The sequence below is a fragment of the Callospermophilus lateralis genome, unplaced genomic scaffold (genome assembly GCF_048772815.1).
Source record: "Callospermophilus lateralis isolate mCalLat2 unplaced genomic scaffold, mCalLat2.hap1 Scaffold_63, whole genome shotgun sequence".
Lineage (NCBI taxonomy): Eukaryota > Metazoa > Chordata > Mammalia > Rodentia > Sciuridae > Callospermophilus > Callospermophilus lateralis.
The window spans coordinates 2,329,735-2,351,585 of record NW_027514713.1 but is presented as its reverse complement, the minus strand read 5'-3'; the positions used below and the strand labels follow the sequence as shown (position 1 = coordinate 2,351,585).

The 21,851-nt window shown below is 35.9% G+C and overlaps 1 protein-coding gene across 1 annotated transcript in view; it reads left to right on the top strand.

The window, feature by feature from the left end:
- Window positions 1-21,481, top strand: part of LOC143389516 (mucosa-associated lymphoid tissue lymphoma translocation protein 1-like) — a 40,402-nt gene extending 18,921 nt beyond the window's left edge. The window contains 10 exon segments of the mRNA XM_076842525.2: window positions 3,998-4,090; window positions 4,093-4,197; window positions 9,995-10,172; window positions 10,927-11,001; window positions 11,622-11,749; window positions 16,945-17,036; window positions 17,039-17,102; window positions 18,571-18,728; window positions 20,209-20,334; window positions 21,041-21,481. Of these exon segments, the coding sequence (XP_076698640.2) occupies window positions 3,998-4,090; window positions 4,093-4,197; window positions 9,995-10,172; window positions 10,927-11,001; window positions 11,622-11,749; window positions 16,945-17,036; window positions 17,039-17,102; window positions 18,571-18,728; window positions 20,209-20,334; window positions 21,041-21,481 (1,460 nt within the window).
- The last annotated feature ends 370 nt before the right edge of the window (window positions 21,482-21,851 follow it).

Here is a 21,851-nt window from a genome sequence, read left to right as displayed (position 1 = left end):
AGGGACTGTGCTAAACCCTCTGCTTGGGTTAACTCAGTTCATTATCTCAGCCACCCTGTGAGATAAACCCTGCTCTTATCCAGGCTCTTCAGCGGGAAGCAGTGACGTCTCGCTTTGAGCAGAGTTCAACCCACTGGAGGCCCTTGTCTCTGTCCACAATGTGGAACAGCTTTCCTAATGCCATTTTAGGCCAGAGTTCTGTAACTTCTTTTGGAACTAAAATAAACTCATGGATAAGTGGGCTTGCCTCTGGTGAAGGGGATGGAATAACTGGGTGGCTGGGGTGGGAGGGACATATATTTGTCACTATATACTATTATGCTGGATACCTTGTGGATTTTGTACTGTGTGTATAAATTAATGAATAGTTTTGAAAGACAGTTTGTCAAAAAGAAAAAAAAAATTAGCCTGTAGCCTTCATAGTTAAAACTTAACACCAATAGCTGGGCCTTTTTCAGGCCTCCATGTTGGGCATTCAGAATGAATCACTGTGGAGATGCAGGGGCGGGGGGGGGGCTCTTTTGGACCCTGGTAGTGCACTTTGCATCCTCTGGGAATATGCAAAACAAGGCTGGCCTGCAACCTCCCACCAGATGATAAATGGTGCAGTTGCTACCTGGTTGACTAGGACTTTTCTGCAGTAGGTAGACTATAGGAGCAGTTTGCTAAGTGGATGACAATAGTAAAAATGATGGTATTCAAAAGCATATATGAGAATTCCTTCTTTCAGACAGCTTGGCAGGAGTCTGATTGCCCAGTGTTTCTCTTCTGTGATATTCCACATTAAAAAAGAGGAGAAAATTGTATTAACCAAAAAATGGTTGGCCAAAGCCATTGTGGACACCCAGATGTGATTCAAACTTTAATGCCATCTTACTAATTGAAGCTAATTGCTGTGATCATAAAAATGTGAATTTTAACATGAATTCTAAAGCAATGAGGGTTAATTAATTCCAAATCCATCTAGCAAACAGTGAAGGTAATTGTGAAGAAAAGTTTACAAAAAGAGGTTCTGGCCTAACTGGTTTTTACTGTGTAGATAAGCTTCCAATTTAATGAGTCATAGTGAAGAATGCCCTTATTGGAGTATAAATTGGCTTAGGGGAAGGCCGGGGCCAGTGTGACTGGAACTTACATAGATGATACTAGGAAGCTGGTAGGGCCTATGGAGTGGGGAGAAAAGCCACCAAATGCCAAACAAGTAACGTGTTTCTGCTATATTTGAAATACCTTTGGATATCTCTACCCAGCCTCCAAAGGAACCACTAGTCCAAATGTCTTAATTTGCTTTACACATATGGTGAAACACATATAACCACATAGTCCTGTTCCTCTGATCACTCTTGTCACTCACAGAAGTAGTATAGGCACATGTGCACAGTACATCACACAGAAGTCACTGGAATAAAACCCAGCCCTGCTCTCAGGTGTGAGGACTGCTGCAGCTCTGCCTGAGGGCCATTTTGAGTCCCATACTGCAGACTGCAGGAATCATACAGGGTATGGCAACACTGTCCTTGTGCTACTCGTCTACTGAGGTCACTGCTAGGAGATGGCCATCACCCTGACCCAGGTGACCTCAGGTCTTCTGGCTCCCTGCCTTTTGAACCAGGGGCCTGGTGTCCCATCTCGCAGGACACCATGCAGCCAGGCCCTCCCTTGGCTCTTGCTGCCTCCCCAGCAACAATCCTCCAAGAAGCTGGAAGGTTAGGCCACTTAGAGTTTCCCTTCTCCTCCACCCCAGACCAGTGATCTCGCTCTCATTGGGAGGAGTCAGACTCCCTTTGTCTCTGATCATCCAACAAGCACTCATTGAACACACACTGAGTATTATGCTCCTTTCTATGCCAGGGATGCAACAATGAGCAGCGCCGAATCCCATCCCTGAGGGTGCTGTCCATGGGCACACAGGCATGTGCTGTGGCCTCAGTTAGTGATGAGCGACAGAAAGACAAAGCAGGAGGGGAAGCAGAGAGGGATGCTACTTCAGGAAGAACAGCGAGCCTCTCTGAATCTTCTAACTGCTCTGAAAAGCCTCTAAGTTCCCCTCAGTTTGACCAGGAACCTGACAGCTTGGAGAGCAGCTGATTCTCCTCCAAACCCTTCCCAGGCAGAGAGGGATAACCTTCTAATTAATAGTGACAGAGCAAGGAGAGGCAATGGGAAACACAACCAGAGTGTAACATCCTTCAACTGCAAGGGGATGGGAAGATGGGTGGGCAGGGTCATGTCTGCAGCGGGGCTGACTCCACCAGTTCAAATTTCTGCGTGGTGGGCCCACAGGAGCCATCTTGCCCTCAAGAGGACTCACAGGAATGGCAATGGGCAGCAAAAAGATTTATGGAAAGCAAGAACGTTTAGAGCTGCTGGACATAGTAATCCCACATCAGAACCTGGCCTTTTTAAAAAAATTATTGTTAGTTGTTCAAAACATTGCAAAGCTCTTGACATATCATATTTCATACATTTGATTCAAGTGGATTATGAACTCCCATTTTTACCCCGTATACAGATTGCAGAATCACATCGGTTACACATCCACATTTTTACCTACTGCCATACTAGTGTGTCTGTTGTATTCTGCTGCCTTTCCTATCCTCTACTATCCCCCATCCCCTCCCCTCCCCTCCCATCTTCTCTCTCTACCCCATCTACTGTAATTCATTTCTCTCTCTTGTTTTTTTTTAATTTTCCCTTTCCCCTCACTTCCTCTTATATATAATTTTGTATAACAATGGGGGTTTCCTTCCATTTCCATGCAATTTCCCTTCTCTCTCCCTTTCCCTCCCACCTCTTGTCCCTATTTAATGGTAATCTTCTTCTCTTGCTCTTCCTCCCTGCTCTGTTCTTAGTTGCCCTCCTTATATCAAAGAAGACATTTGGCATTTGTTTTTTAGGGATTGGCTAGCTTCACTTAGCATTATCTGCTCTAATGCCATCCATTTCCCTGCAAATTCCATGATTTTGTCATTTTTTAGTGCTGAGTAATATGCCATTGTGTATGAATGCCACATTTTTTTATCCATTCATCTATTGAAGGGCATCTAGGTTGGTTTCACAGTCTAGCTCTTGTGAATTGTGCTGCTATGAACATCAATGTAGCTGTATCCCTATAGTACACTCTTTTAAGGTCTTTGGGGAATAGTCCAAGAAGGGGAATAGCTGGGTCAAATGTTGGTTCCATACCCAGCTTTCCAAGGAATCTCCATACTGCTTTCAAATTGGCAGTACCAATTTGCAGTCCCACCAGCAATGTATGAGTGTACCCTTTTCCCCACATCCTCACCAGCACTTGTTGTTGTTTGACTTCATAATGGCTGCCATTCTTACTGGACTGAGATGGTATCTTAGGGTGGTTTTGATTTGCATTTCTCTGACTACTAGAGATGGTGAGCATTTTTTCATGTACTTGTTGATTGATTGTATGTCCTCCTCTGAGAAGTGATTGTTCAGGTCCTGGCCCATTTGTTGATTGGGTTATTTGTTATCTTATTGTCTAATTTTTTGAGTTCTTTGTATATTCTGGATATTAGGGCTCTGTCTGAAGTGTGAGGAGTAAAGATTAGTTCCCAGGATGTAGGCTCCCTATTTACCTCTCTTATTGTTTCTTTTGCTGAGAAAAAACTTTTTAGTTTGAGTAAGTCCTATTTGTTGATTCTAGTTATTAACTGTTGTGCTATGGGTGTCCCATAAAAGTGTATTTTAATGTTAGTTACCATTGTATTTCTTTGCAGCTAACAAATGTCCTTTACCTGGTTCTCAAAAGTATTTGTAAGCTTAATTTCAGTTGTTTGTTCATATAGCCTCTTAAGTCCCTTCATGTGTTGATTTCCTACATAAAGCAATAGTACTAAAATGAAATTAGATTATGATAAAATCTTATTTGAAATGAAATGATACAATCTTAAAGCAAAAGTACATTAAAATGATATCATTTCCATAGGTTTTAATTTGTGTATCCTCCTTTAAACCTACGATGCCCCCCCCTTTTTTACAGCAAAGGACAAAGTTGCTCTTTTGATAGGAAATATGAATTACTGGGAGCATCCCAAACTTAAAGTTCCTTTGGTGGATGTGTATGAATTGACGAACTAAGACAGCTAGATTTCAAAGTTGTTTCATTATTGGATCTTACTGAATATGAGATGCGTAATGACGTGGATGAATTTTTACTGCTTCTAGACAAAGGAGTATATGGTAAGATATTTATAATCTTTTTATAATTATCTACTATTCTCATTGTACAAGTTAAGAATTGAAAATTAGGGTAAAGGTAAGATAAATACATTATTGAAGAGTTTTATTTTTCTTATAAAAAAAGAGAAATTTGATCTTCATTCCATGTATAACTGATAACTTTTTAGCTCAATGTCTTTACTTTTATGTTTCTTATTTCATCAAAACAATATTGTTTTTATTAGACTTATTAGCAGTCTTTTGTGATTTTATTTTTTATTGATTATGAGAGCTACCATAGAGTAAAGCTTGGTGATCAAATAGGAAAAGATACTTTCGTATATGTAAAATAATAAATATGAAAGGTTGTACCAGAATATACATTGTGGGAGTTTTTTCTTTCTTTTTCCTAATCTTTGTGTGGTATTTTGTAGTTTTTTTAGTGAGAACCAGATTTTAATATGGAAATGTTGGTGAACAAGGTATATAATTTTTTTTCTTTTTTTCTTTTTTGATGCTGGGGATTGAACCCATAGCCTCACATATGCTAGGCAAGTGCTCTGCCATTGTGCTATACCCCTGGCCTAGTCAGTTTAGAAATTAAAAATCCAGATAGCCAGGCATGATGGTGCCCACCTCTAAACTCAGCAACTTGGGATGAGGCAGGAGGATCACAAGTTTAAGACTAGCCTGGGCAACATAGCAAGACCCTGTGTCAGATTTTAAAAATAAAAAATAATAAGGGCTAGGGATGGAGCTCAGTGGTAAAGTGCCCTTGGTCAATCCCCAGTACTGAGAGAGAGAGCCTATACAGATTGGAAGAAGAGAGCTTATACAGATATGATTCAAATGTTAATGGTTTTTCCCATTCTTTTACTTAAATATATTAAGACACTGCATGTCTGATAAAGAATTTTTAAAGCAACAGAATATGTTTTCAGTGGTAATTTGTCAATTTATTTCTTTTAATATGCACAACCTGAAACATTAGTAGGCCAGCCGTTGAGCTCATCTGAACTGTATTTCTGAAAATTGTGCTTACTATGACAATGTGCAATAACATTTGACTGCCAGGAAAATAACACTTCCAGGGCTATCCTTAGGCATACAATCAATTAAAAAAAAGGTTTCAATTTTACTTTTATATGTTTCAAGTAATTTTACTTTAATAATTTATGGATTTTGATTTTTTATTTATAATTAGATTGATTAATCAGGCAAGTTGGCAGAATTGCTCATAATTCTCAAAGTAGAATTTTTAATAGAACAAAAAGCATTTCTTTCAAGATTTAGCACACTGAGTATAAGAGATGAGGAAAAATCTTAAAATCTTATTTAGGCTGGCATGGTGGCATACACCTGTAATCCCAGTGGCTCAGGAGGCTGAGGTAGGAGGATTGCAAGTTCAAAACCAGTCTCAGCAACTTAGTGAGGCCCTAAGCATCTTAGTGACACGCTATCTTTAAACAAAATATTAAAAAGGGCTGGGGATGTGGCTCAGTGGTTAAGTACCAAAGGAAAAAAATCTTATTTAAATAACTTTCATTTTCTGAATAATGAGAATTACCACTGTGGCACAGCTGAAGTTAACAAGGTAACTACTATTTGCAACTTCAGCTATTATGTTCATGTTGTAATAGTATAACTTTGCTAATGAGCATTATGGGATGATAACTGATGGGTGCAACCATCCATTTTTCTTATGAAAATAGGAAAAAATATACTGTACTAAGATGCCCTATTACTGACTTATACTTTCATCTTAGACTCAGGTGGATTGCTTAAGTGTATCCATCCCAGTTTTTAAGGTACCTAAATGGCTTAAACAGGAAAAGTCTTCAAAACTTCTTTAGAAGCAATGAGATATAAGAAAAAATATTGATAAATTTAGATTTCTGGATTGGTAAACTATTGAGAGTGAAGGAATTCTCTGAAAAAGTATGTATTTGAGTATCTATTCTTATTTTTATTGACAGTGTCACCTTGCTTTTTAAGCCTTTTTATTTGGCTAATCAAATCAAAACCTTTACTTGTCCCTGCTAAATAGAGAACCAGAAATATAAAAAGCTGGGGAAAGATTTCAGTTGAGGCCCCACTATAAAAACATCATCTTGGGGTACAGAGTAAAGAGACATGTTAGGGCAAAATGGTAGCTTAAGGAAGCTAGAACATTTTTAAATCCCACTGATTCATGTCTTAACAGGGTGGCTGCATTTTATTTTGAAGTATTATGACTATCCAAAACATCAGACACATCTACATTAAATGTGTGTTAAAGGCCTGAGGGTTTAGGGCATTTCATAAATAAACCTTTCATTTTTGTTTGGACTGTGCCTTTGACTCTGATTGATATCCCCAGATGACTGGTAGTGCCTGAGGGGTGGAGAGGAGGTGAAGGTAGAGTCATGGGGATTTCAGCTTGAACAACTTTAGGTTAGAAAAACATAGGGACTCAAGTATATGCCATTATTATTTTTATGTTATTTATGGGCTTGTAAAATATAAGTTACAGTAGAACAGAAAATAAGTAATTCAAAACATATGAAACTTATGTTTACAAATGCCTTAAAAATAGAAATAATTGAATGATATTAGGTGTCCTTGAAGATAAGTAAGATAAAGATTTTTAGTTATACAGATAGCTAAGGTTAAAAGTAGCTGTTTGGCTTATTATCCATCCACCAAATGCTTTAGTATGTTCATCACTGGCTGCAGCTTATCTGTGCTTTTGTGGGGAAGAAATAAAAGTGTCTGGTCAAAAGATGGCAGAAGCCTTGTTCACTGAGGAAGAGTTTGTCATTCAGTTCATGGCAGCTCAGTGGTTAAGAAGGAGGCCTCAGAGTAAGCTAGCCCAGGCTCTGGCTTTTCTGCTTACAAGCAGTGTAACTAAGGTGGTTTACCTTTTCTAAGCCAACGGTGATCTCAAAAAATGATTAGTAATAAATTAATGGTATTGGTAAAGGAAAAGTAAGAGCAAATAATTACTTCCATGCCTGGCACCTTGAAGTGCTCAAAATATTGCAGCAATGACGACTTCCTGAAAATTTATTAAAGAAATTAATTCAACCTTTATTTTTAGGTTGAGGATTTAGACTAGGCAGCATTCTGCTTTGGGCCTCCATTAGGTTTCTAAGGAGGCGGGGGGAGAGGAGTTCATAAAGTAGTAAAATGGTGAGAAACTGGTATACTAACATTTTATACTTTATATTTTCTGAGAATAATGTTAAGTAAAAAGTCAGCAGTAAATAATAGAGACAGTATAATACAGCACAGTGATAAACTGGCCTACATTCAAATTCTGATTCTATCACTTAGTGGTTTGAATTCAGGTAAGCTTATAAACTTATTATTGTCTGTTTTCACATCTGTAAAGGGGTAATGATAATATAATATTATATACCTTGTCCTGAGGATTATATGAGGTCACATAACTGAAGTGCTGTCCTGGAGCCAGACCTGGCATAGCAAGCTCTCTTGAGTCTCCCAGAGGTGGGGTTGACCTCATCAGAGCACTGTGCTAGGTGGAGCGCAGATCCTCTCGGGAGGGAGAGTTTTCTAGAGAAGTGAATATCACCTCTGTGGTCAGAAATAAATAGCTTTGGCAAATTTTATTCTTGAAAATCATATTCCAGAGAAATAAATACCCTAAAGATCTATTGTGCAGAATTATATCTCTGACTATGTTAGGTTCTTTGACATTTTATAGACATCTATATTGTCTTCTGTCCTTGAGTAATGGGTTAGTTTATTATTACTGGAGATGGAATTTTTAAAATAAATCTCAACTACTTTACATAAAAACACTTAATATAATTTGGTTGCAGGCTGTAATAGAAAATGTTTATACTTTTCATGAATCTTCTTGGGAAGAAGACGTATTTTGGTTTAAGTACCTTGATTTCAGCAGTTACAAGGCTGAGCATATGACTAACATAGTAGAACCATACCTAGCTTTCCCCTAGATGAGTGGAAACAAACCTTCCCTCTCTTCCCTCCCTGATTTGCTTCTTCTCCCAGACCAAATCTTACTAAAGCTATGCATGTTCAATGATACGATGTGGGTAGCACCCAGGCTTTCTGCTTGATGCTCTCTAATATCCATAGTTAGAATAGCACCACTTTTACTTAAATCAGACCTTTTATAAAAGGGCTCTATATCTGATTCTGTCTTGATCAGTTTGATATAATGCAGTTTAGTAAGTACTTACTGGATTCCTAGCATATCCACAGTCCAGATAAGAAATGTGCTACTGCTGAGAGCAATATAGAGAATAAAAAACAAGATCTATTCTCCCAAGAAAATTATAGTTCCTTAATATAATGGGAAAAAGCACTGTCTGTGGAGTCTATTCACCTATCAGTTGTGTGATTTTAAGCAAATCATTTAATCTTTTTAATTTTCTCATCTATGTAGGTAGGAGTAATTTATAGATTGTGTTATATGTATTAAAATTAGATTGTATGAAAGTACATGTCACTATGATCATTTTCTATCAGAAAAAAATGAAGTGTGTGTACAACTGTACAATGTTAGTCAAAGTCAGTGATTATTAAAATGTACTGCCACCACTTTTCAAAGCAGGGAGAGATTGCAGGATGTTAGAAACATATAAGCAAATGATAACTTGCCCAGGAGTCTGAACTTGAGATGCTCTTTGAGGAGGGGTTAAAATATAGGGCAATCAATGAATAAAAGTCATGAAGATTTAAAATAAGCAGCAAAGTCACTGATGGGGAAATAGAGTCATATTTTGAATACTTAGTATCAATTTTACTTTTAAAATCTATAATTTAGTGGGTCAGACTGTCCCCAAAGTTGTGCACTGGTGATCACCAACTCTCTACTTTCTTTAACCCAAAAAGAAACCCATTAGTAGTCAGTACTTTTCCTCCATACCCTACCTTTTTCTATCTTTATGGAGTTGCCTATTCTGAACATTTCATATAAATGCAAATTTAATATATAGTCTTTTATGTCTGCCTTCTTTTACTTAGTGTAAAATTTTTAAGTTTCATCCATATTGTAGCCTGTATCAGACTCTATTATTTTAGGGCTGAATAATATTTCATTATATGAATATACCACATTATTCCTGTCTGTTCATCAGCAGGTAGGTATTTGGATTGATTTCACTTTCTGGATATTATGAATAATGCTGCTGTAAGTATTTGGGTACACATTTTTAAGTGGACTTAAGTTTTCAGTTCTCTTGGGTATGTACCTAAGAGTGGAATTGCTGGGTCATATGGTAATTTTTTGTTTACCTTTTTGAAGAATTGTTAAACTTTCTAAACTTCTTACATCATGTTATATTCCCTCCAGAAGTAATTGGATCTCGACTTCCCTACATCTTTACTTGCACTTTTTATTGTCTTTTTACTATAGATAACCTAGTAAGTGTGAAGTGATATTGTGGTTTTGATTTGCATTTTCGTAGTGGCTCATGATGTTGAACATTGCTTGCCTGTTCATCTTTTATATATTTCCTAAGCTCCTTCCTTGTCCCAGGAATAAACAGATGAATTTAAGACTTCTGTGCACTGAAGGAAATCTTCACCTTTTGTGATAAATGAGCCAGGAAAACAGTCCTACACCCTTTTCTTTATACAACCTGAGATAAAACTGCAATTCATATTATAAATATATTCTTGTATGAATTAGAATACACTTCATACTGCATCTTGATGTCTTAAATGCAGAATTTAAGTAAAGACTGTTGCCTCAATAATTTAAAATGGAAGTTAACATTGACTGAATTTATATTGGGTGTTTCTTAGAGTTAACATCTATCTCTTTTCTCCCTGCCCCTCTCTCAAGGGTTATTATATTATGCAGGACATGGTTATGAAAACTTTGAAAACAGCTTTATGGTCCCTGTAGATGCTCCAAATCCATATAGGTCTGAAAATTGCCTGTGTGTACAAAATATACTGAAATTGAAGCAAGAAAAAGAAACTGGACTCAATGTATTCTTGTTGGATATGTGTAGGAAAAGGTAAAATTTTAATGTTTATTAAATTACTTTTGTTGTTAAATATCCACCTTGATAAACCTAAGGCAAACTTGTAAGAAGTCAAGAACAATTTGAATTTTTGAATTTCTGATTATAAATTGAAACTGAAAGAAGAAAACTAGAAAAAAATTCCTTGTTTCTCTATGTATATCAAATTATTTTTATTCTATTCCTGTTTGTCAGAGAATAAAAGTGAAGAACTAAAAGGCATGGTTATCACACTACAAAGAGTTAACTCTCCAGAATGCCTGAACATGTTTCTGACAGTCACTACAGTTATTCCTTCAGGAATTAAAACAAAACCATTCCTCTAGAGTTGGGACACGTCAGTTAGCCCTGGATCTGCAAATATTGAAAGGATAGCTGAAGCAAATGTTTAAACGTTTGGATCCCATTTGCCTGCCACTGCATTGCTAAGAAACAGAACCAATGATTATTGGATTTACTGCTTTTCACTTTCTCAGCATTTACCAATCAAACCCAATGCCCAAGTTTAAATGTACCTCCAGTTTTAAAGCTAACAGAAGATGTGACTGTTTGCCTTTTTGTGTGTTTAGGAGCCTGAGATTATTTTTGGTAAATAAATTGCTGACTAGATGAAGCAATTTGGAACCTGTAATTTTAAATAATTTATACTAAAAATATATTGTATTTTTCATTATATTATTTATATTCTTTAAAGAATTCTGTTCAACTTTTCATATCTGTCCTTCTCTCCTTTCTTCCTTTTAAATAGAAATGATTATGATGACACCATTCCAATCTTGGATGCACTAAAAGTCACTGCCAATATTGTGTTTGGATATGCCATGTAAGAAAATTTTATGCTTATGTTGAGATTCCTTTATTTATTCTTTGATGTTTTCTTTTGATTGGAGATTAGAGGCCTAGATGCATAGATATCTAGACATAAATTTGCCTCCTTGATGTTCTTGGTGCAAAGTTTTAAATACTTGACATCAGTACCTAATGTCTTGGTATCTTATTACTAAGCACCATGCATTTAGTTCCTGCTTAAAGATAACTCTTTAATTAGGGATGTCATTGTAGGGGAGGAGGAGAGAGAATGAAGCTCATCACTGTATATGGATACTCCAGGTAGCAAGTATTTGCTTCTTTAAAAACTTCTTTCTTTAATTTCTTATTCAGTGGACATTGACAAAGTATAGTTTTATGTATTTATGGAGTACAAAGTGGAGTGATGGATCAAACAAATTAACGTATTCATCACCTCAAGATATTTACTGTCTAATAGCATTTTGTCCTTTGACCAGCAACTCCCACTCCTCCTACTTGCCAGTCTCCAGGAATCACCATTCTGCCTTCTGCTTCTCTGTGTTTGATTTGATTAGCCTCCACATGTAAATAAGAATGTGGCTTTTGGCTTTCTGTGCCTGGTTTATTTCACTTCTTTCTCTTGGTGTTTTTAAGGTGTCAAGGAGCAGAAGCTTTTGAAATCCAGCATTCTGGATTGGCAAATGGAATCTTCATGAAATTTTTAAAAGATAGATTATTAGAAGATAAAAAAATTACTGTGTTACTGGATGAAGTTGCAGAAGGTAAAATTTAAAGAAAGAAATCAACTCAGAAAAAGGAGTGGGAGATAAACCTACTCAGGTTTCCCTGTTTGGTGATTATTTTATTCTTACTAGTACCCTGTGGATTTGGAATTGACATTTATTTTATAAAACAATTTTTAAATGTAATGTTCATCAGAGCTCCTGCTATTTAATTCCTTTCTTCTCTCCGTGCAGTCTTAGCTTCATGGCATTTGTGCAGTATCACTTAGCTGACAGGGCTGACATCAGACACAGTGATAAAGTAATCCTCAGAACTATACCTTGTTTTTGTGCCTGTTGCCTTGATGCTGCCCACTGTACTTGCCTGGAAGAAAGGGGGGAAAAAGGCCAGTGAACAGTCTCTTCTGGGATTAGAGAGAGAATCTTACAGAAATTTTGACACTCTGATAGAAAAAGCCAAGTTCATTCTTTAATTGGTGAGCTTAGTATTTTTGAAGCCTGCTGTAAAGGCTTGATCCTAGAGGTCTAATGTTGTGTCTTCTATATCCTCTTGTCCCCTGCCCTGCCTTCTAGTACAGTGCTTGCTGTCTGTGCTCATGTCAGGTCTGAATAAGTATATGTTACATCAGTAGATTACAGTGTTGTGGAAATGTCCTTTTATGGTCCAGACCAAAAATAAGGTAATGCTAGTGCAAACTAGCACTCCCTAAAAATGAGTTTCATGGATGTTCCTGAGATAACAGTTTGAGTGTAAGTTATTTCACTAGCAACTGTCAGTCACATTTATTTTCATGTTTTTGTCAATGTAGATATTTTAGTTATACCCCATGACTTAACCACTCTCTTACTTAATGTAGCCTGCCAGGGCTTTGGGTTTTCTCCCCACCCTCCTGTTTTTTCCAGAGAAGTTCTGCTTTTAATTCAATTCATTTACACATTGGGCTTCCCTATAAGTGTCAATTGAAGAAAAGGTTCTTCTGCTTAAAACAAACAAACAAACAAAAAAGTAAAATATTTGGATTATATTAGTTATTTTTATACTGAGATCCATTAAGGTGCTTCAGAGCCTCTAAAGTGTTTTTAGTCTAATTTCATTTTTAAAGTATATTTTAAGCTCGGTGTACTATTTGGAAGGCTGAAGCAGGGAGGATCACAAACCAGCTTGGACAAAAGGGGCTAGAGATGTAGCTCAGAGGCAGAATATTCTTGGGTTCAATCCCTAGTATCATGAATGAGTGAATATTTCAACTATTTTAAAACAGCAGAAAGCACCAGACTGGAGTTGTGGATTAGTGGTAGAGTGTTCGCCTAGCACAAATGAGACACTGGGTTTGTTCCTTAGCACCACATAAAAACAAATGAATAAAGTTGTTTTTAGGCAATAAATAAAAGTTTATTTTTTAGGTATTAACTTTAATTTTTTAAAATTTTATATATGACAGCAGAATGCATTACAATTCTTATTATATAGAGCACAATTTTTTATGTCTCTAGTTGTATACATAGTATATTCACATCAATTCATGTCTTCATACCTGTTCTTTGGATAATAATGATCATCACATTTCACCATCATTAATTACCCCATGCCCCCTCCCTTCCCCTCCCACCTCTCTGTCCTATCTAGAGTTCATCTATTCCTCCCATGCTCCCTCTCCCTGTCCCACTATGAATCATCCTCCTTATATCAAAGAAAACATTTGGCATTTGTTTTTTTGGGTTTGACTAACTTCACTTAGCATTATCTTCTCTAATTCCATCCATTTACCTGCAAATGTCATGATTTTATTCTCTTTTATTGCTGAGTAATATTCCATTGTATATATATGCCACATTTTTTTTATCCATTCATCTACTGAAGGCCATCTAGGTTGGTTCCACAGTTTAGCTATTGTGAATTGAATTACTATTGTGTTACTATAAACATTGATATGGCTGTGTTCCTATAGTATGCTGTTTTTAAGTCCTTTGAGTATGAGAGGGATAGCTGGGTGGGTCAAATGGTGGTTCCATTCCTAAATTTCCAAGAAATCTCCATACTGCTTTCCATATTGACTGAACCGATTTGCAGTTCCACCAGCATTGTATGAGTGTACCTTTTACCCCACATCCTCACCAACACTTATTGTTGCTTGTATGCATAATAGCTGCCATTCTGACTGGAGTGAGATGAAATCTTAGAGTGTTTTTGATTTGCATTTCTCTATTGCTAGTTTTGATGAACATTTTTTCATGTGTCTGTTGATTGTACATCATCTTCTGAGAAGTGTCTCTTCAGGTTCTTCGCCCACTTATTGATTGGGTTATTTTTTTTTTGGTGTTTAGCTTTTTGAGTTCTTTATATATCCTAGTGATTAGTGCTCTATCTGCTGTGTGAGGGGTAAAGATTTGCTCCCAAGATGTAGGCTCTCTATTCACCTCACAGACTGTTTCTTTTGCTGATAAGAAACTTTTTAGTTTGAGTGCATCCCATTTATTGATTCTTGATTTTAATTTGTGTGCCACGGGAGTCTTATTAAGAAAGTTGGGGCCTAATCCCACATGATGGAGATTAGAGACTCCTTTTTCTTCTATTAGACACAGGGTCTCTGGTTGTATTCCTAAGTCCTTGATCCATTTTGAGTTGAGTTTTGTGCATGGTGAGAGATAGGAGTTTAATTTCATTTTGTTGCATATGGATTTCCAACTTCCCAGCACCATTTGTTGAAGAGGCTCTTTTCTCCAATGCATGTTCTTGGCACCTTTGTCTAATATAAAATAATATTGTAGTTTTGTGGGTTAGTCTCTGTGTCCTCTATTCTGTACCATTGGTCTACCAGTCTATTTTGGTGCCAATACCATGTGTTTTTGTTACTATTGCTCTGTAGCATAGTTTAAGGTGTGGTATAGGTGAAGCCACCTACTTCACTCTTCTTGCTAAGGTTTATTTTATATTCTGGGTCTCTATTTTTCCAGATAAATTTCATGATTGCTTTTTCTATTTCTATGAGGAATGCCATTGGAATTTTGATAATATTAATTCTGCCTATCCAAGATTCCCAAGTCTTTTTTTTGTTTTTGTTTTTGTTTTGTTGTTGTTGTTGTTGTTTGAAGCTATTGAGAATGGGGTAGTTTTCCTCATTTCCTTTTCTGAGGATTTGTCACTGATATACTGAAACACCTTTGATTTATGGGTGTGATTTTATATCCTGCTACTTTGCTGAATTCATTTACTAGTTCTAGGAGTTTTCTGGTGGAACTTTAGGGCCTTCCAGGTATAGAATCATATCATCAGCCAATAGTGCCATTTTGAGATCTTATTTTCCTATGTGTGTCCCTTTAATTTCTTTTATCTAATTGCTCTGGCCAGTGTTTCAAGAACTATGTTAAATCGAAGTGGTGAAATAGGGTATCCCTGTCTTGTTCCAGTTTAAATAAAGTTATTTTTTAAAGTATTAAAAAAAAAAGTTCCACACTTACCCGTATAGGATTACTTACCAAGTTGCCATGACAACAGATGACATCTTGGTATGTTATGTGATTATTTTTTAATTTCTTATAAACGTCTCAGGAAAGTTTTTTGCTTTTTGCTGATCTTTTTTAGATCTACCATGTCTCCTTAATTAAAATTGCCAATTTCAGCTATGTACAAGTAAAACAAAATGTGAAATAAATTGCTCACTGTAATAGTTGTAGCTCCAGAACATAATTTTTTGTACTATTCAGTACAGCCTATTCAATTGATTGAAATGGCAAAATGAATGCTCACTAGTCTAGTTCATCAGTTTGGCTTTCAGATATCTGAAAATGATCTTCATATTTAAACTCCAAGACCTGCTAGAAATAAACACTTATTTAGACAGGCACAATGGCACAAGCCTATAATCCCAGTGACTTAGGAGACTGAGTCAGGACAATCCCAAATTCGGGGACAGCCTGGGCAACTTTGCAAGATCCTGACTAAAAATAGAATAAAACAGGCTGGGGATGTAGCTTAGTAGTAGAGGACTTGCCTAGTATGTAGATTTGATCCCAGCACTACAGAAACAAAACAAAAAAGCTTATTTAATTAGTAGTACTGACAAACTTACTTCTGAGGTATGTATTGTGAACCGATGCACAACCGGAATCTAGGACATTTACAGAAATCTACATCTAATTATGTTTCCTCTACCTGTTCCCTGCCACCTTCTATGATAATAATCATTTCTAAATACCACCATTTATCATTTCTTAATTTGTTTCTTTTTTCTTTTTTTGGGGGGGGGTCGGGGGCGCGGTGTGTGAATTTTTCTTGTAGTGCTAGGGATGGAACCCAGGATCTCATGCATGCCAGGCAAACATCTCTACTACTGAGCCACATCCCAGCCCTCAGTTTCTTTCTTACATAGTTTTATTGAGTTTCTATATGTTCTGCGAGGGATAGTGGTTCATGCCAGTAATCCCAGCAGCTCAGGAGGCTGAGGCAGGAGGATCGAAAGTTTAAGGCCAGCCTCAGCAACTTAGTGAGACCCTGACTCAAAATAAAGAATAAAAAGGACAAGAAATGTGGCTCAGTGGTTAAGTGCCCCTGGGTTCAGTCCTCAGTACCAAGAAAGGGGGCAAAAAAGAATTTCCATATGTCCCCCAAAATTAAGTATATTTTTGTTTTAGGTTGTGTTTAACTTTATAGAGAGATATTACACAATATGTAGTCTCTCAGGACTTGACTAAAAGTTTTTTCAATTAATATTATATTGCCAAGATTGGTATTATTACATAACTATAGTTCATTCATTGTGACTTCTGTGTAAAAATTCCACTATTAAAACATATTAAGTTTTCTTTCCACCGACTCTCCTGTTGATGGGCATTTGAGTTACTTCTGCATTTTCCTACTGGAAAGAGTGCTGCTGTAACATTCTTGTATATGTCTCCTAGGGTGTGCCTACAAGAGTTTCTTTGGGATATAAATTTAAGATTTAGAATTGCTGGGTCATAGTGTAAGCCAATATAGACATAAAATTATCATGACTGCTTTTTTAGAAAAATACTTTCAGCTCTTAGAAACTGGTCCAGTATTTTTGTTTTTGCTTACTGCTACATCACTGGCACCTTAATCTATGTCTGAGTAAGTGCTCAGTAAACACTTTTTGAGTCAGTGGATCATTTTGAGAATATAATCTGATTTATAAGAGAGTTCTTGGCTAAATGTTATAAACATAACAAAAGAATTGCTGGCTTTAAAAATACTACTTACTTTCTTATTTTTTTAGATATGGGTAAATGTCACCTTACCAAAGGCAAACAAGCTCTAGAGATTCAAAGCAGTTTGTCTGAGAAGAGAGCACTCACCGATCCAATTCAGGAATTCAGGGCACAGCTCATTCTGCAGAATCTCTAGTGCGCAATCTACAGTGGGCCAAGGCTCATGGTATGGTAGATTTCTTGTGAAATCTTTCTACCATAAACTTACTTTAAATTGTTAAGGTTTTTTTATTCTGATTAAATAGATTTCCTCCCAATTTTATAGTGAAAATTTTTGGCTTAGTGGGCAAATTCAAATGTTTAAATTATAGATATTATGCCAATTTATATAATGTTAAAGATTTCAAAAATTTTAGCCCATTGTTTTTACCATTGCTAAAATTTAACAGAGTATGTTTTATTTTTGTGTTTTTTAAATGAGTTATTTTTTTTTATTTGTGTAGTATGTAGTCTTTAGCTTGTCTTATACTGTGACTACTGAAATGTGTAGCTGTGTAGTCAGGTCTGGGTTCTGACCTGGTTTCTACCACCTGGTAAACATGTTATCTATAACATGAGAGTGAAATCCTACTAGATAGGATTGCTGTGATTGAAAGACATGCGTGGCCCATGAATATTACTGCCATTCTCTCTGTGACACTTTATTGGTTTTGGGGTTATAAAAGGGAAAAGGTGAGATAAAAATCCTATCTGTAGCCTAAATTACATTTTGGCAATTATTTTGCAGTTTACCTTTTATGATTTAGTGAAATAAGTTTGAATTATTGACTTTAATAAAGATTTTAGATTTTTCCCTTGAGTTCCAAATATCTATTCTGTGAATCTCTTGCTAGAAATAATTGAAAAATAATTACATTTATTGAATGCCTATAAAGCATATTTCTTTTCATAATAGTTTTAGCAAATTAACATATTAGAGCACATTAAAGGGTAAAGTGCTGTAAACATATTATCTTGGCATTCCAGATAATTGCATAGTAATTAAAATTGAATATCTTTTCTGTAAATAAGTCTGAACAACACAAAGTTACAGTGGTAAAGATCAATAGGAAACAGAACCTTCTATAAAATAAGACTAAAAAGTCAGGTAGAAGGTATTTGTAACAAATTTAATAAGTAGATAGCTTTTTTGGTTTTTTGGGGTTTCTTAATAGCATAAAATGGTAAGAGAAGGTAGTGCAGGGGCCCACATCTGTAATTCCAGCAGCCGAGGGATGAGAATCCCAAGTTCAAGGCCAGCCTAGGCAACTTAGCAAGACCCTGTCTTCAAATAAAAGTGAAAAATGCTTACTGGTAGAGCATTGCCTAACATTCATGAGACCCTGGATTTCATTCCAGCACCAGAAAAAATTATTGTCATGAAGATTGAGACATCAGTGAAAATATATCTATCATTGTGCATATACTCTTGATTACCACTAAGTAAAGTATATATGCAGATGGGCAAGAATTATAATAAAAGATTTGATATGTTTAGCCAGAAAAAATATGTGTTTAAATAATATTAGTTATATAACATTTTTTAAGCAAAAGAAAAGTCTATAATTGTATTTTATCCTATACAGAATACTAGCTATTTTATCAGAAAATTTACCAAGCACTCTTTGTAAGTTGTCGTTATTGTTCTTTTTCAGAACTTCCAGAAAGTATGTGTCTTAAATTTCAATGTGGTGTTCAGATTCAATTAGGATTTGCAGCTGAGTTTTCCAACGTCATGATAATCTATACAAGTATAGTCCACAAACCACCTGAGATAATAATGTGTGATGCAAATGTTACTGATTTCCCACTTGTAAGTCTCTCCTTTTTTATTTTTATTTTTTATTTAAAATCAGTGATATTAGCTGGGCTTGGTGATACTTACCTATAATCCCAGCAATTCAAAAGGCTGAGGCAGGAGGCTAGTATGATCACAAGTTCAAGAACATCCTTGGCAGCTTAGCAAGATGAGACAATGTTTCAAAAAATAAAAAAAGGGCTTGGGATGTGTGTCTGTGGTGGAGTACCCCTGATTTCAAATCCTAGTTCTGGGAAGAAAAATAAAAGGGGTATTGTGATGTTAAAGAACTGAACTTTTGAGCTGGAGATGTAGCTCAGTTGGTAGAGCACTTGCCTAGCACATGTGAGGAGGACTTAGGTTCAGTACTCAGCACACACACACACACACACACACACAAAAAAAAAAAAAACTTCTAAACTTTTAAAAACTTAAAAGTTGATGGTAAATATAAGGGAGATATATTTATATAAGTGTTACTTCTTTGTAGTTTAGAAACATTGATCATGATATTTATTAATTTTGCCAAAATACCTTAAGTTTGTCTAATTTTAAAATGTCTAAAGTTCACTCAGGAAGGATGCCTTTCTCAGACCTTAAATAGGATGTCAAATGTAGAAGAACAAAATATTTTATTTATACATACACGTACATATATAGAGTGGGGGGATTTTCTTTTAAAAAAGTCTATTGTTTCCATTGTGTTATTATAACACATAAAACTTTCTTGTAAAGTTATGGTCATATATTGGAAGAATAGAAACCTAATTCTATTCTTTCCAAACATTTATTTCTAGTATTTATTTTTTATTGATCAAAAGAATCTAAAAAATAGTACCCCTCTTTCTACATAGGTATGACAAACTGAGAAGTAAGCTCAAAAATATGTGCTTTATTTATTTTTTTTTAATTATTTATAGAGACTTCATGGAACCCATTGCTTCATGTGACAGCAAATGATTTAGTACGGAATCGCTCAGTTAGTTTCAGCCGGCCTCCAGTGATAGCAGCACTGCTCAGATTAGGCCACCCAGTGTTGCTGGGGCGTCCCTCCAGAAAAGCAGAAGGGCAGTATCCTTCACCAGTGGTTGACTCTAAAAAAATAAAAAGGGAAAGGCTGACTTTAGCTTATTCATTTATTCTTCTTAAATATTCTAAACATATGATCATAACGAGAAAGAATTCAGGAGCTAATTACTAATGGGGTTCTCTCTACTGAAAAAGAAACTTGAGTAGGATAATAAGTATTTCAAAGAGAAGTAAAGTTAGCACTACCCTTTCAGAGCTAACTTTACTTTTTAAATATATTAGTACAGAATTTACAATTCTATTGTAATCATAGAATGTGGTTTTCATTGCTTCTTTAATCCTGGGTAAGGAATCACTGCTTATGTCAAATTCATGAGAGCAATACCTGTCAAGATGTTATACCATAGACAGTGTGTGACTGATTGATTTCATCAATAACATTCATTGATTCACCGCCCCCCCACAGGACCTGGATATTGATCCAAAAGATGCAAATAAAGGAACTCCTGAAGAAACTGGCAGCTATTTAGTATCAAAGGATCTTCCCAAGCATTGCCTGTATCCAAGACTCAGTTCACTGCAAAAATTAAAGGTTATTGCTTTTCCTAATTATAGCTACTAATGAAAAATTATTTGAAACTGAAAAGTCTGTTTGCAAAATCCATACATATGCTGCTTTATTGGTTATTAAATTGAAGTTGAGATAACCCATCTACAGTGGGTCCTCTCAGTGTCCTTATATTCTTTCTCCGGTAGTGGCTTGAGGACTTTTGTGTGAGAGTATATGTGTTTATCATCCATACTCTTGAGAAGTTAGGAAAATACAGCATATTCTACTTTTAAATATCTTAGCATTTTTGAATCATCATTTCCTTGTTCTATGACTTTCCACAGAATATACAGCAAATTAGTATGGAATTTCTCTTTAATCTTTTTTTAAATTTCTAGTTGATTTAATAATGAGAAGCTAGCTCTACATGGTTAAACTTTCTAATAAAGTCATATCCTTAGAAAAGTTGAGTTTTTAACTTTTTCATAGCCGTATAACTATGTATTAGCTAAAGTCATCTTTTAAAGGTTTAGCCCATTATCTTGTTCAGTTCAGTATTGAAGGAAGGAAAAGAAGATGGCTAATGGCCAGCCTTTTTTGATTTAGGGGAGAGGGAGAGGATGCCTTGAGAATTGGAACCTGGGATAGAGGGCTGAATGGCTTTTTGTTCTATGTATGGGAATTACATATTAAGATTGATATTTTTAACATTGATAAAATGGTAAACCTCGTTTCTTTTCCTTTTCAGGAACATCTAATCTTCACAGTATGTTTGTCTTATCAGTACTCAGGACTGGAAGACACTGTGGAGGAGAAGCAGGAAGTGAACTTCGGGAAGCCTCTCATTGCTAAATTAGACATGCACCGAAGTCTGGGAAGAAAGACTTGCCTTCCTACACGTCTTATGTCTGATGGGCCTTACCATAGCTCCACATCCACCTTGGGGGGAGCAGGGCACTATCATTCATCTCAGGACTCATTCCATGGTGTCTACCATTCATATCTTAGTAATTCAAACAGTGTTATGCCATCAGACAGGTGTCATTGCAGCCAGACTCCTAATGCATTTATTTCAAATTATCATACCCATCATTATTCCTGCCACTTCAGTAGAAGTAATGTGCCAGTCGAGACAACTGATGAAATACCATTCAGTTTCTCTGATAGGCTCATGATTTCTGAAAAGTGACCTTCTTATTAGATGCCTCACATGAAATAGTGCTTTTAAAAAGTGAGCATTGTGAAATGGAAAATATTATATATATATATATATATATATATATATATATATATATATACACACACACACACACACACACACACACACACATACACACACACAAAGAAAATAAGCAACAACTGTTTCATAGCAGGCTTAGGACTTTATGAGTTGTTGGAATTATATTATTTAACCACAGACTTCCTCTTGCTCTTTTTTCTCTTTTAAGATTTTGTGAAAGTGGTTGGTTGGTTCTGTAAGAATGATGTGTGGGTGTGAGTGTGGGTGTGTGTGTGTTAGTACATGTACATAACAAAAATCTTTTCATTTTGATCACTCT